We start from the raw sequence: 13,254 nt of genomic DNA, 5'->3' as shown, positions 1-13,254 counted from the left end.
CTTTAAGAGCTGAGCGGTGGGGCAAAGGCTAAGGACCAGACCTGGGGAAAGTGTAAGTTAGTTCTAGGGTAACAGGGAATTGTGAAGGGGGTTCTTGGGCACAGTGGTGAGAGAAGAAGGGGACTGCGGACCGGGAAGGGGGTAGGTACACAGAAAGCAAGCTTCGAAGAGCGAGGAGCGAGGCACAAGGGTCGGTTGGAGCTCTGCGGAGGCCGCCGGAGGGAGGCGGGGGGAGCGGCGGCGGCGGAGCGCGGTCCGAGCCGGCGAGCCGCGGGGAGGGGGCGGAGGGAAGAGCCCGGGGGAAGGTAGAGCCAAGGGGAGTTCCGGATCTGGAGCTGGAAAGGGCAGGCAGCGGAGAGGGCGGCAGCCGAAGCGGTAGGGGTGGGGGAGGGAGGAGGTGGAGAGCCGGAGGAGGGGGAAGGAGGGAGGGGAGAGCTGTGGCGGCGGCTGCGCCGGGCTCTGTGTCTCTCGCCGGCGGAGGAAGATGAGGCTGAAGATTGGGTTCATCTTACGCAGTTTACTGGTGGTGGGAAGCTTCCTGGGGCTAGTAGTCCTCTGGTCTTCCCTGTCCCCGCGGCCGGACGACCCAAGCCCGCTGAGCAGGATGAGGGTGAGTGACCCGCCCGCCCCCTCCGGCGGCGGCGACCTGCAACTTGTTTTGTTTGCGCGCGCGCGTGGCGGGAGCAGGGGCGGCAGGGTCGGGGCGCGGCGTTGCGCTGCAGCTCCGCAGGTGGTGCTGGCGCAGCGCGGGCCGATCTGGGGCGCCGAGCCCCGCGCACCGGGTCCCCCGCTACCAGCCGCCGGCCCGCCCCCTCGCCGCCCCTTCCTCCCGCGCTTCCCCGCCCCGGGGCTCCGCTGGCCGCGGCCGCGCTCCACGCCGGGACTGCGGGGCGGAGCGGGAGGAGAGCGGGGGCCGCGGCCGGCCGACCCTCGACCCCCGACCCCCGACTCCTCAGTGCGGGGACCGCCGCGGTCGCGGCCGGGGGACGCCAGGTTGGTCCAGGCTGCGGCCTGTGGCGCGTGCAGGCCCGAAGGAGGCGAGATGCTGCCGCTACCATCACCGCCGTTCGGGACCAGGCCCCTCGGTGTAGTCTTCCCTCCCGCCACCGCCCGTCCGGGATGCTCGCAGCCCCGGGCTCCCCCGGCCCGCCTGCCTGCCGGGAGTGGGAGGGAGATGGCGCCCCGCCTCCGGCTCGTACGGAGAGCGCCGCCTCCCCCTCCCAACTCCGGTCGCGGGGAGACGGGGTGCGATGTGCGGCGGAGGCCTCGCCCTGGACCGGCCCTTCCTCTCGCTTCCCCGGCGAGGGGAGGGACGGTTGGCCCCGGGTGGCTGAGGGGCGTCCCCGGCGGCTCGGGGGCCCCTCCACCGCGGTCCACGCCGCGCGGGGGAAGTCCCTTCTTCCCGAGCGGCGTTGCCCTCCCGCTCGCTCGCTCCCGGCGGCTCTGTCCGCGGGACGTGGGGCCGGTTCCTCTTCCCGGGCGGTGGCAGGGCTGCTCGGGCCGGAAAACTAACTTGTGCCGGCGCCCCGCCGCTTGGCGTTGGCTGCCTGCTCGCCCAGCCCGACGCCGTGGGGCGCCGCGGCGCGAAGCTCCCGGCTTCTCCGCTGGGACGCATTTGTCTGCCGCCCAAGGCGCGAGTGTTAGCTTTGACACTCCCTTGCTTTTGAGGGTTTAGTCAGGCGCCTCGGAACGTTAGTTACCGCGAGCCGCGCCGGGAAGGGGCCGCGGCGACTGCGGCTTCGCCGACCCAGCTGGTTGGCTGCGTACCGGCCTCGGCCCCCGGCCTGATCCGCTCCCAGAAGAGAACCCGTCGCACCCCTCCCCTTCCTCATCCCGGAGCCCGGAGAGCCCCCTGAGCCAGCTGCCCTTGGCGGGGTGAGACAGGGCGTGAAGAGTTCAGGGCCACTGAAGCGGCCCAAGGGCCTTGGGAGGAGTTGTGCTCTGTAGTAAATAGTACCTACTTGCGTCTGTGTGATCTCCTTTATTAACTTAGCACTAACAGCATCAGGAAGTTGGGTGAGAAGGCTCTCTTTCAAGAATAAGAATGCTAGGAAGAGATTTCCGTATCAGTTTCACCCTATATGATGAAATTAGATTTACCCTTTTAAGTTTTAGTATTTTTTAGACTTCACTGCCTTGAAATCTCTTTATGGTATCTAGAGTGGATTCCTATCTGTATCATCTAAGTTAATGATAATGCGAAGTACGAAGTTTCCCTCTTCATTGTCTTTGTGGTTTCAAGCCTCTCCTATCTCATGGACCCATGGTGACCTCTTTGATTTTGTTTTCAAAATGATTGATAAAAGATAACAGTATTGCAATGGAGAGTAATTTACGTCATCAAATGACCTTTTTTTCCAGAGAGCTGGAAAGGCTAAAGCCCCATTTTCTGGGAGAGAAACTGAGGAAAGTTTGACAAAACTTGCCATATTCAGAATGTCTTGCAGTTCAAATGACAAGTCTTTTAAAGAGGCGGTGGAGGATCTGTACCAAAGCCTATCTCTTTTGAAATACCTTATTATAGTGGATATATATATATATATATATATATATATATATATATAATAAGTGCCCAGCCACGATGCTGATTGCTCAGTAGCAGGTGGTGATACCTGATTTTTGGTCCAACTTGATAGTTTGTCATTGGGTCCATCGTAATTTCTATCATTTGCCAAAGACCGAAGCTAGCTTATTAAGACTTTTAAATGTAATTAACATGGAAAAGAATGATCACGTATCAGGAAAGCCAAATCATTTTATTAATTTTACAGACAAACGTTAACTAAGCAATTTAAGGCATAGCTTATAAATCATTAAGAGCATAAACAAGGGACCTTTGCCTCCTTTTACTAAGAACTGTCCTAAGAACTTCTGAGATCTAGCTCTAGAAGAACGTTTCTTTTGGGGAAGATTCTGACAAGTACTCAGATTTTGACTCCCTCCCTTCCCCCTTCTGTTTCTTTTCCTTTGATTATGATTGCAGACATCTCCACCCACTGTGAGACACCTGCCTCTCCTTTAATGCTGATCCACATGTGGGCTTTTTGGATCCCTATAAATCCCTGTAAATGGCTTGAAATAGGCTAGAGCAATCTACCAAATAAAGGTTCTGCCTCTACTCTGGCAAGCTTGTTCTCATGGCTCCACCCTGTGCCACTTTTTGTCTTGTACTTTCAATGTTCTAGGCAACAAAGTCTGTAGCAACCTGGTCTTTTTTCTTTTTTTTCTTTTCTTTCTCAACCTGGACTACTTCTTTATATCTGTCCAGCGGATGAGGTCATTATTGCAAAACATATTACCCACGGTCAGGATGAGAGACCCATTTCTTTTTTTTTTTTTTTTTTTTTAATATATATATGTTTTACTGTTTATTTACTTTTGAGAGAATGTGAGTGGGCGAGAGGTGCAGAGAGGGAGACACAGAATCTGAAGCAGGCTCCAGGCTCTGCTCCAGGCTCTGAGCTGTCGGCACAGAGCCCGACGCAGGGCGCAAACTCACGGACGGTGAGATCATGACCTGAGCTGACGTCAGTCTCTCCACCGACTGAGCCACCCATGTGCCTGGAGAAACACATTTCTTATTTCCTTCCTATCTCTAGGCCTTTTGCCGTTTCTCTGAGGTGAATGACGTGAAAGGTAATCTTACTGTTCAAATTGTACTCTGTTGTGTTTGACTTGATCTATTTAACATTTTTGAGTGCCTACTATGTAGTAATGCTAGTTGTTGAGGAAATATGCCTTACCCCAAGCTCCTAGATTTTACAGCTTTGTGGGGAAATAAAAAACACATGAATAAGACTACACAAATCTGCAAATAAAAATTAATACTACATGCTGTGAAGAAAAGCCATAGGGGATAAGAAAACAGGAACTTGATCATAAAAGTCTTACCTGAAGAAATGACTTTTGAGTTGAAATCTGAAGATTTGAACAGATAGTTGTTGATCTGATGTGCGAGGAGGGCATTCCTGAGAGGGAGAAGTATGTGCAAAGATCCTGAGGTAGGAGAAAGTATGGTGAACTGAGGGACTGGAAGAAGACCAATATCATTAGAACACAGAGAGTAAGAGGGAGAGGTGGAGTGAGGATGCAAAGGTAGTATGGGTCTTGTAGACACGCTAAAGATTAGGCCTTTAGAGCCACAGGAAGCGATTGCAGGATTTTTAAGTAGGGGAGATGTGATCAGATTTGTGTTTTGGAAAGATCATTTTGGCTGCCCGCAGGAAGTAGGAATTGATTTACAGCCAAAGCAGATAGTAGGAGCCCTGTTCGAAGTTATAATAGTTCAGGTGGGACATGATACTGCTTGGCTTGGCTGGGTGACAGTGGAAGTGGAGAATTGATTCAAGAACTATTAAAGATGCAAAGGTGTCAGGACTAGGTGATTGGTTGTGGGAGGGGAGGAGAAGGTGTCAGGAGGTTTAGGATGATGGATTAGTTGCTATACTGAAAGTTCTGAGGACAAGCACTCCTACATTTTTGTTATATTTTACGGTGGGAAGGCTTGCTTTTTTTAGGCTTTGTCTTCTGGATAGTTTCAGGTCAGCATTTATTAAGGCCATCTGTTTAGTACTTGCAAAGTGCAGAGCATTCCTTTAATTAAATTATAGTATCTCCAGACCCCATATCCCAGGTTTTAGCCGGGAGTGTTTCAAGTTGAATCCTAAGCCTCTGACAGTAAAGGTTTGTAATGGAAATATTGAGAGATCTTCAGTGGTTTGGTTATAGCAAATTCGGCGCTGATGAGAAGCTGCAGGTGTACTGATGATTCTATGTACTGCATAGTGGGGCTAATTCAGGAATCATCTCTGGGCTGAGAGGTTTTAGGTGATAAGCAAGCTAAGACCCTTTGAAAGGAGTATTGCTTGAATGAGGAGGAGTGACAGAATTCGTTACCCAGTCACAGTCAAGTTCTACCTTACCAGACCCTTTATCTCCATGGTGATTTGTTGCAACCTGAAAGAGTGCCCTTGACCTTAAGATTTTATTCCAAATGAAAGCTCCATTTATGTTATTAGGAATGGAGCTATCACTTAGGAGAAGTGTAGCGTCTTAAGTGGTCACTGTTGTCTCACTTCCCCAGTGGAAATGCCTCAGAATTGGTTTTTGTTCTGTTTTGCTGTCCTGCCTCCACACCTGCAATGAAAACTCCCACATTGCCAAGACCAAGAAATCTGAGGTTTATAGATCTCCTGAAATTCATGCAGACTTTTATGTACATGTGCTTTCTTCTGTGTGGAGAATCAGAAGCATTCACATATCCCTGCGAACCACTGACGAGTCCCTTGAAGGCAGGATTTATGTTTCTTGGGGTAGCTCATTCCATGAGTATCTCCCCCACCTACCAACCTACCAAGGTGCTGAAGCATTCATTTATGTCTCCCCCTTTAGGTCTGGACATCCTAGAAATGCACAAATTCCTAAGCATTCTAAATCTGTGGATTTTGTGGAAGTGTTGCCCACCCAGTGGTCAAAGGTCAGGCATCAATCCTGTTAACTACCACAATCTTCACCTCCCTTCCAGGAAGACCCCATTGGAGAATACCAAGAATACCTCAAATAAAAGTCTCTGCTGTAAAGGGATCTCATTCTAGTTAAAGAAAAAGGTGCAGTACTCTCAGAGCCTGGTTTCTTTCCTTTCTTCCTTAATCCAGTAGCAATATAAGGAAACACTAAGAGGGTTGTCACAGAATATGTTTTGTTAATAGCCAGGTCAGTAGGTGGAGAAGGTGGAGAATAGTCATCCAGGGAGTGCACAATTATTAGAAAGGGAAGAATGAGAACTGTTAAATAGTGGTTGAATTTGGATAACTATTTTGTGACTGAGACTGGCTGCATGGAATGGGAGATAAGCTGTAGGCTATGATTTGGTTTTAGTATAAGCTGTGTTAGATCAGCAATCGCAAATTGGAGACAGAAGGAGAAAGAAAATAATGCAACGTGAAAAATCAGAATTCTGAGCTCGGGCCATTTGTAAACAGAATGTTTGTAAATTCTAACTCGAGTTAGAAGAACAGCAAGATTTGAGTGGCTCTTGAATGGAGGAAAATGATTGTGATTACTTGACTTCCACCTTAGATCATTGTCTTTGTTCGTGTTTTGAATTCTGACTTTTCATCCCTGAAGAATGAATGTACAATCTGGCAGAAGGAGAGAAGTGGTTAAATTAAGAATTTAGAGTTTCTAGGATAAAAAGGACATAGCTTGAGTCTATGGAAGGAATGATTTTATAGTTGGATTTTGTATGGTGGAAGAGGGGGGATGGGCGAGAGGGTGAAATACGTATTAACGATGTGGACAGAATCCTTTAAGAATTAGGATATATATATATATATATATATATATATATATATTTTTTTTTTTTTAGCGTTTATTTATTTATTGAGAGAGCATGAGAGGGAGAGGGACAGAGAGGGAGACACAGAACTTGTAGTAGGTGCCAGGCTCTGAGCTGTCAGCACAGAGCCCGACGCGGGGCCCGAACCCACCAACTGTGAGATCATGACCTGAGCTGAAGTTGGAGACTTAACCGACTGAGCCACCCAGGCGCCCCTAGGAGATGTCATGTATTTATTGTTTACTAAATGCCATCCGTGGCTCTAGACATTAGAGATGCTATACGGTACAGTGGAGAGGGTAAAATGTATTGACATAATAAAGACGCTCCTCAGGTCTTGACCTAATAACCACACAGTAGGTGTGTTCGTAATAATTGCAGTTTTCTTTTGATATATAAGGCTGGTTAATCTATAAGCCTTTTTACAGAGGCTCCCAACTTCCAACCATCCATTTGCTCAAAATACTGTGTTGAGGGCTTTCCACAAGGCACTGGGCTGGGCAGTGGAGATGGAGAAATGACAAAAGGACACAGACTCCGAGCTCTTCTCCTAAGTGAGATCATCTGTGTGAATATGTAACAGTCATAAAAAGGAAGTTCTCGCCCGGTTGTGGGAGGCGGGTGTTCAGAGGCAAGAAGCAGGAGCATGGCATTGGGCTAGACCTGGGTGGCGGTGGGATTTGGGGGAGAGACGCAGGGAAGAACATTGTATACTGAAAGAATATGGTGAGACCAGAAGAAAAGTCTGGTTTTTACTGGAGAAAAGCGATGGAAGGTAAGATTGGGAAAGTAAGTTCGGGCCACATTTTGAAGGTAGGCCAAGGAACAGGGTTGGGGTGTCATTAATTCAGCACTTAGAGGAGCTTTTTGGAAAGCTTGGAGTTGAGGGGGTGATGACATCCATTTACTTACCAACTCTCAAGTATTTCAAATATTTATTGCTTGTCTACTAAGTACCATCTATTGCTCGAGGCATTGGAGCTACCATTGAGCAGCAAGTAATAATAGCAGTGATAATAGATAACATACCTTGAATCCTTTGTGCCAGGTAAGCATTCTACCTGTATTATGTTGTTTAATTGTAACAACAGCCCTCTAATGCAAGTCTGATGTCATCATCACTTTATGGAGGAGACCACTGAGTTAGAGAGGTGAGCTCTTTGCCTGAGGTCACTTCCTTAGTAAGCGGTAGAGCCAGATTCAATCTCCCATTTTTGGACCTCAGAGTGATGCTCTCTGACCAAACACCGCAGATTTTCACAAAGTAGACTCGCTTAAGTGTACTACATTGAAAAGGGGACATAGAGACAGTAGGGAGGTAATTTCAAATAGAAACACTGAAGACAATACAGGATAACATGAAGGAGAAAGGGGCATGGGGATCGTGCAGGGAAGGTCAGGAGGCAGTGGCTGAGCAGAGGCCCAAAGAATAAGTCTCTAATGTAATTCTGAGGGAAGAATGTCCTAGGCAGACGGAACAGGAAGTGCAAAGCCCCTGAGGTTGGCATGGTGAGTTTAAAGGGAGTACAGTACTTGATAAGCTTGCAGATGTAAGCAGGGCCTTGGATTGAGTGATAAATTGTATGGCCCTCTCACTCACTGTGTGGTCCTAGATAAACAAAACGAGTAATGACTTTTTGAGCAACAGGTTGCAGTGGTGAGGCAAGAACTGTGTTAGCTAAGTCCCCTGGGTTCTGTGGGATCACAGAGAAGGCGGCATCTAGTCCGTAAGACTGGATGCAGTCAGACCCTTAGAAAGGGCATGTTGGAGGGACAAGTGTGTGAGGCCAGAGGAATGGTATGTACAAAGGCATGAAAGATTGAAGCAAATCCTGGGGAGTGTGTGGCTGGAAGATGGGATTCGGGTGTGGAAGAATGGGAGAGAGAACCCTAGAAAGACCAACACAATCTGAACCCTGGAAGACTAAATACTGTGAATGGCCAGAGCTGGGCTTTGGGGAATAATCTGGAAACAGTACAGGCTGAATTTCAGTGAGGAGAGAAATGTTTCATAGGACATGATGAAGCCTAAGATAGGAGAGGGAACAAGACAGTGAATATAAGGAGAGAGATTATAAAAGCAGACTTAGCTGGTGGGAGGAGGAAGCTTTGGATGGACCTAGAAGGGGAGGATGCTGATGCCTTTAAGGAATAGAACTGTCTAAAGCAGGGTTTTTCAAATTTCAGTAGGCCTCACCTCACCTATAGGGTGTGTTAAAGTATTTGCCTCCTGCCCAGAATCAGTAGGCCTGAGATAGGGCAGAGAATCTGCATTTGTATCTAGTTCCGCCATTGCTGGTCCAGGGATCATATTTTGAGAAGTGCTGGTCTAGAGGCTGTGTCGATTTGGAGGCTGTAACACAAAACTTTGGTTTGGTTTGGGCATGTAGTATTTGTAGGGGGGAGGGGCATGTCATATTTTGTAGGCGGTGTCTACCAGGTAGATGGAGCTCAGAATAGGATCAGGACTGGATGCAAAGTATGCAGATCAGTGGTAGGAATATGTCTGAAGCCTGAGGACTGGATTGGTAAATGAAGGGCATATGCACGGTTAGAGGAGAAAAACATGGGTAGGAAAAAAGAAACCTGGAAGATGCCTTCCTTCAGGTCCTGGGAGAGGGAGGGATGAAAGGAGGCATAGGCTGAACTAGAATGATTTAGAGAATATTGCCCTGTAGAAAACATTGGGCAAAGATAACTTAAGGACAGGACCATCGGCAATTTCAAATATCGCAACATTTGGGCGAGAATTGATCACAGTTGAGGATATCGTAAGTGGCTGTGGAAGCTCCTTTACCTGCCTGCTAAACTAACCTGTACGTAGTCCTGGGGTCTAGGGAGGGGCTGCAGTGGCCTCTTATATGACGACCCAGGAAAACTGGTTCAGAAGGAAAACAAGTTCGAGTGTCTCATGAATAATCACCTTCACTAGAGGAAAAACACAAAAAGAAGGGAAAAGGTTTTGTTTTTGTTTTTTGTTTTGTTTTGGTTTTTTGAGAACCTTAACTATCAAAGAGGAACTTGAGACATTTTGGATTATATCTGCTCTGCCTTAATTAGGTTCCTCTCTACACCCCTCCTGCACTGTGTGTGTACTTAGACGCATCTGTACATATATATTTTAAGCTAAACCATAATCATGTGGTTGTGGTAATATATACTTCCGTACACATGATATTAAAATGATCGTAATTCATCGTAGGCATTTTTTGCACCTTTCTGGTCTGGAATCCAGTAACTTCTAAACAGCTGTGGCCAGAACAGCATTTTAATATTTAAAGTTGGAAAAGAAACTTCATCCATGGAATATTAAGTGGTTTTTAGTTGTTCATACGTTAATTTGCCTGATGTATAACTAAAGGGAAAAAACAAATAGCAAATTCCCTGCTCAGCACTTCAGGTAACATTTGTTTTTTACAGTGAGGTCTACTGTTTAATTCTGGTTCAGTCCTGTGATCCCGAAAGCAGTGCAATTTCAGTTCAGTAACGTGTGCTGCGGTTACCCAGGGCTTAAGGCTGCTCTGGAGAGGGAAGGACTAGCTTTCAGTTGCCTCATTTGCTAAGAATCCTGAATATTTCAAAATGAGAAATGTTCTCATTTCTGCTCCATTATAAATTCCCTTCTGGGCTTGGTAGCATTTTAAAGCGTTACTCCCGAGAAGCATTTAAACATGCCAACAGGGAGACCTGATTCAGTTCACCGTCTATAAGAACTAGTACGCTGAAACTTGAGGAAAAAAAATTAACTTTGCATTATCTAATTAGGTTTATAGAATTGCTGCGGAGCAGCCTGGTTTCCCAAATCTAGAAGGTACAATTAACTGCAGTATTATATCAATACCAACTAGTCTGCTAATAGGCTTCCAAGCAAAGCAATTGGAATTTGTTATTACCAAGGATATTTTAAAATGGGCGAATTAAAATTAAATCACATACTGTTGGGAGCAGTTCTGTAGGAGAATAAAATAAATGACCAAATCATTTTTTAATCTTTTATTGAGTCCCTGGGTTTAAGAATACATTTGGGCCTCAAGAGGTATGCTACTTTTCTTCAATAGTAAACTTACATGCTTCATGATTATCTGGCTTAAACATAATTTTAGCATTTGTAGTTCTTACCTTTATAAAATATTTTACAATATTCATTAGCACTTCAGTATTGAAGTACTTCAAAAACTGCTATGGGGGCGCCTAGGTGTCTCAGTCGGTTGAGCGACCGAGTTTGGCTCAGGTCATGATCTCACAGTTTGTGAGTTCGAGCCCCGTGTCAGGCTCTGTGCTGACAGCTCAGAGCCTGGAGCCTGCTTCTGATTCTGTGTCTCCCTCTCTCTCTGCCCCTCCCCTACTCCTGTTCTGTCTCTCGCTGTCTCAGAAATAAACATTAAAAAGAAAAAATTACTACTACATGTTCACTGGTAATGTTAAAGAGTAAGCCTTAAGGAGACATTAACTGAGAAATTGCCAAAGCTTTTTTTAAATCACTCTTATGAGAAGGTGGGTGTGCCATGATTTTTATTTTTTAGATTGTCTATAATTATCCTTTGACTTGATTTTCTTTTTAATAGAAACATCACACACACACACACACACACACACACACACACACACACTGGTTGATAAGGTTGATAAGATACTCTTTTTGATGTGAGCAAGGTTTACAAATAGCTTTTACAACTGTATGAATGCCTAACTCCTCCAGCTAGAACCCTTGATATCAAACTAACCCATTGAGTCTAGCTATTGAAGTGAAACAGTAGTCCCAGGTTCATAATGTAGTGTAAGAGACACTTTTGAACAGTTTCATAGAATTTTAAGAATTAACACTTGTTGAAGTAATATCATTACAATATCTTTACGCTTCTGAGAATTTCTTTTTGATAATTTTTTTAGAAGGCTAAATAGGAAAAAAAAATAGAACAATACCCAATTTATATTCTAAAAAAAAGTCCTTAAGTCATGATATTTGAAGTGCTTTAGGGGTTCTTTGTCAGCACTTACTACTGCATTTTAAATTTTATTCTGTTGAATTTAAAGTAAATATTTCATATACATTTTATTAGCATCTGTTATTGGAAAAGTGGTTCTCTTAAAACCCTTGCAAAAACCAAAAATGATCAGTATACTGAAGTGAGTCATGTAAGTGTCGTTTTGCCAGATTATATCAAAGATATCTTGATAAAGATGTTCAGATGCAGAAAACTGGGAAGAAGCATGATCTGTGGGTTCCATTTCTCTTGAGACATATAGTTTATTAGTTGTGTAAACATTTCAAAAATGACTCAGGAAAAAACTAGTAAGGGCTAATTCAGTTAGGAATTTTTTATTTGCTTGATTTTAAATGCAGCTATGGTACATATCTGTGATGGGAGATGTTTGCTTTGAAAAATTTACCATGCAATATATTATACCAACTGGAGTTTTTTTTGTCGATAACAGCCCATGTACCTATGCAATCAAAGGTTCACTTTAGCCATTTCAAAACTGGTCTTAAGCCATTTTCTCAAACAGTTGGCTTATTAAGTATAGGTTTTAATTATGCTTACTTGGGAGGACTTCCATCCAAACCTCTCTGGCAATTGAATATTTTGCTATGCGATTCTTGGTTTTTTTTTTTCAAGTATTAATTTAAATTCTAGTTAACATATATGGTAAAATTGGTTTCAGGTGTAGAATTTAGTGATTCATCATTTACATACAATACCCAGGCTATGCAGTTCTTATTAGACAATTTGATCATTACCCTTCTTAAAATTTAATCCGACAGGATTAGTCTTTTAATCTTTAATACAGTAAGGTATCTCCTATGTAAGTCAGTATTTGTTACCTTTACAGTCTGTTTGCAGGGTTTTACATCTTTTCTTTTGAAAGAAAGCGTTTAAAACCTCCTGTTCAAAAGAGTGCTAACTCTTGCCAGGGTGATTTAAAATGAATAAAAAATCCATTAGATTTTTGGCAAATAAGCTCTCAATTATGGTACAGAATAATGACTACAAAGTGCTTTTTAGAGTAATGGAATGGAAATGACTGAAATCTTACTACATTACACATGCAGGGTTTTTTACTATTGTTGAGTGTTTAGCTTTTTAAACTAGAAGATCACTGTCAAAATTGGAAATTTTGATTATTTAAAATACATAATTATATTTTAACATTTAAGCAAAGGATTGATGGAATGGGGAAATTAGGCATGCAGTTTCGTTTACTGTTGTTCTCTGTGATGGTCTGAGGAAAGTTGAAGTCCAGTGTTTGTAAAAGAAGGTTGGGGAAGAGTGTTGCCATTGTGGTGGTCAATTAAATTTGCTTACAGTTCAGGGAGACCTTGGTGGGTGGCAAAGAGAAAAATACTTCTCACAAAGAGTTTTCTGAAATTGTCTTCTAAAAATGTGCTAAAATAGCGTGATTTCCAAATGCCTTGGTATTTTAAAGAAATACATTTTCTGTATGAAATTAGGATAACTCTTACTCTTTTTATCATAGTTAACATTTAGATTCCAAACCATGACACATGGTTTTAACCTTGTTTCTTCTGTTTTAAAATAAATGTAGAGTACAACATCTGCATGGCCTGGAGGGTTTGGGGACGAAGCCTGGAGCTGACCACGGTGGGCCCCAAACTGATAGCAGGGAGCATCTTCCGGGCTTAGATGATATCCAGCCGAGCAGAGCTCTCAGTAACTGAGAGCAGAGCTCTGGCTTGTGATAAATAAAGTTCATTTGCCTGGAAAACAAGCATTGAAAGCTAGTTTTTAGAATCTTTGTGCAAATTTCCAAAGCCATTGACTTGGCCAGCAAAAGGTGAGATAAATACATTTTTTCCACAATGAATGAATACATAAATGTAGAGTACATGTGATCATAGTTATTAACTGCAAGTTTTGAAGAGTGGTATCAAACCTGCAAAGATAATAGCGCCCAAA

At 44.5% G+C, this 13,254-nt stretch overlaps 1 protein-coding gene across 4 annotated transcripts in view; it reads left to right on the top strand.

Moving 5' to 3' along the window:
* Positions 1–348: 348 nt before the first annotated feature.
* The window catches only part of GALNT7 (polypeptide N-acetylgalactosaminyltransferase 7), a 146,066-nt gene continuing 133,160 nt past the window's right edge, over positions 349–13,254 (top strand). For 2 of the 4 annotated variants that reach the window (XM_042935074.1, XM_042935075.1), the window contains exon 1: positions 349–610. In XM_042935074.1, the coding sequence (XP_042791008.1) occupies positions 485–610 (126 nt within the window). In that variant the 5' untranslated portion in view covers positions 349–484. Of the gene's footprint in view, positions 611–4,447; positions 5,607–12,861; positions 13,133–13,254 lie in introns of those variants that run through there. The other 2 variants (XM_042935076.1, XM_042935078.1) reach the window with 2 other exon arrangements.

Source organism: Panthera leo, chromosome B1, assembly GCF_018350215.1.
Source record: "Panthera leo isolate Ple1 chromosome B1, P.leo_Ple1_pat1.1, whole genome shotgun sequence".
NCBI lineage: Eukaryota > Metazoa > Chordata > Mammalia > Carnivora > Felidae > Panthera > Panthera leo.
This window is presented reverse-complemented; position numbering and strand designations above follow the sequence as displayed.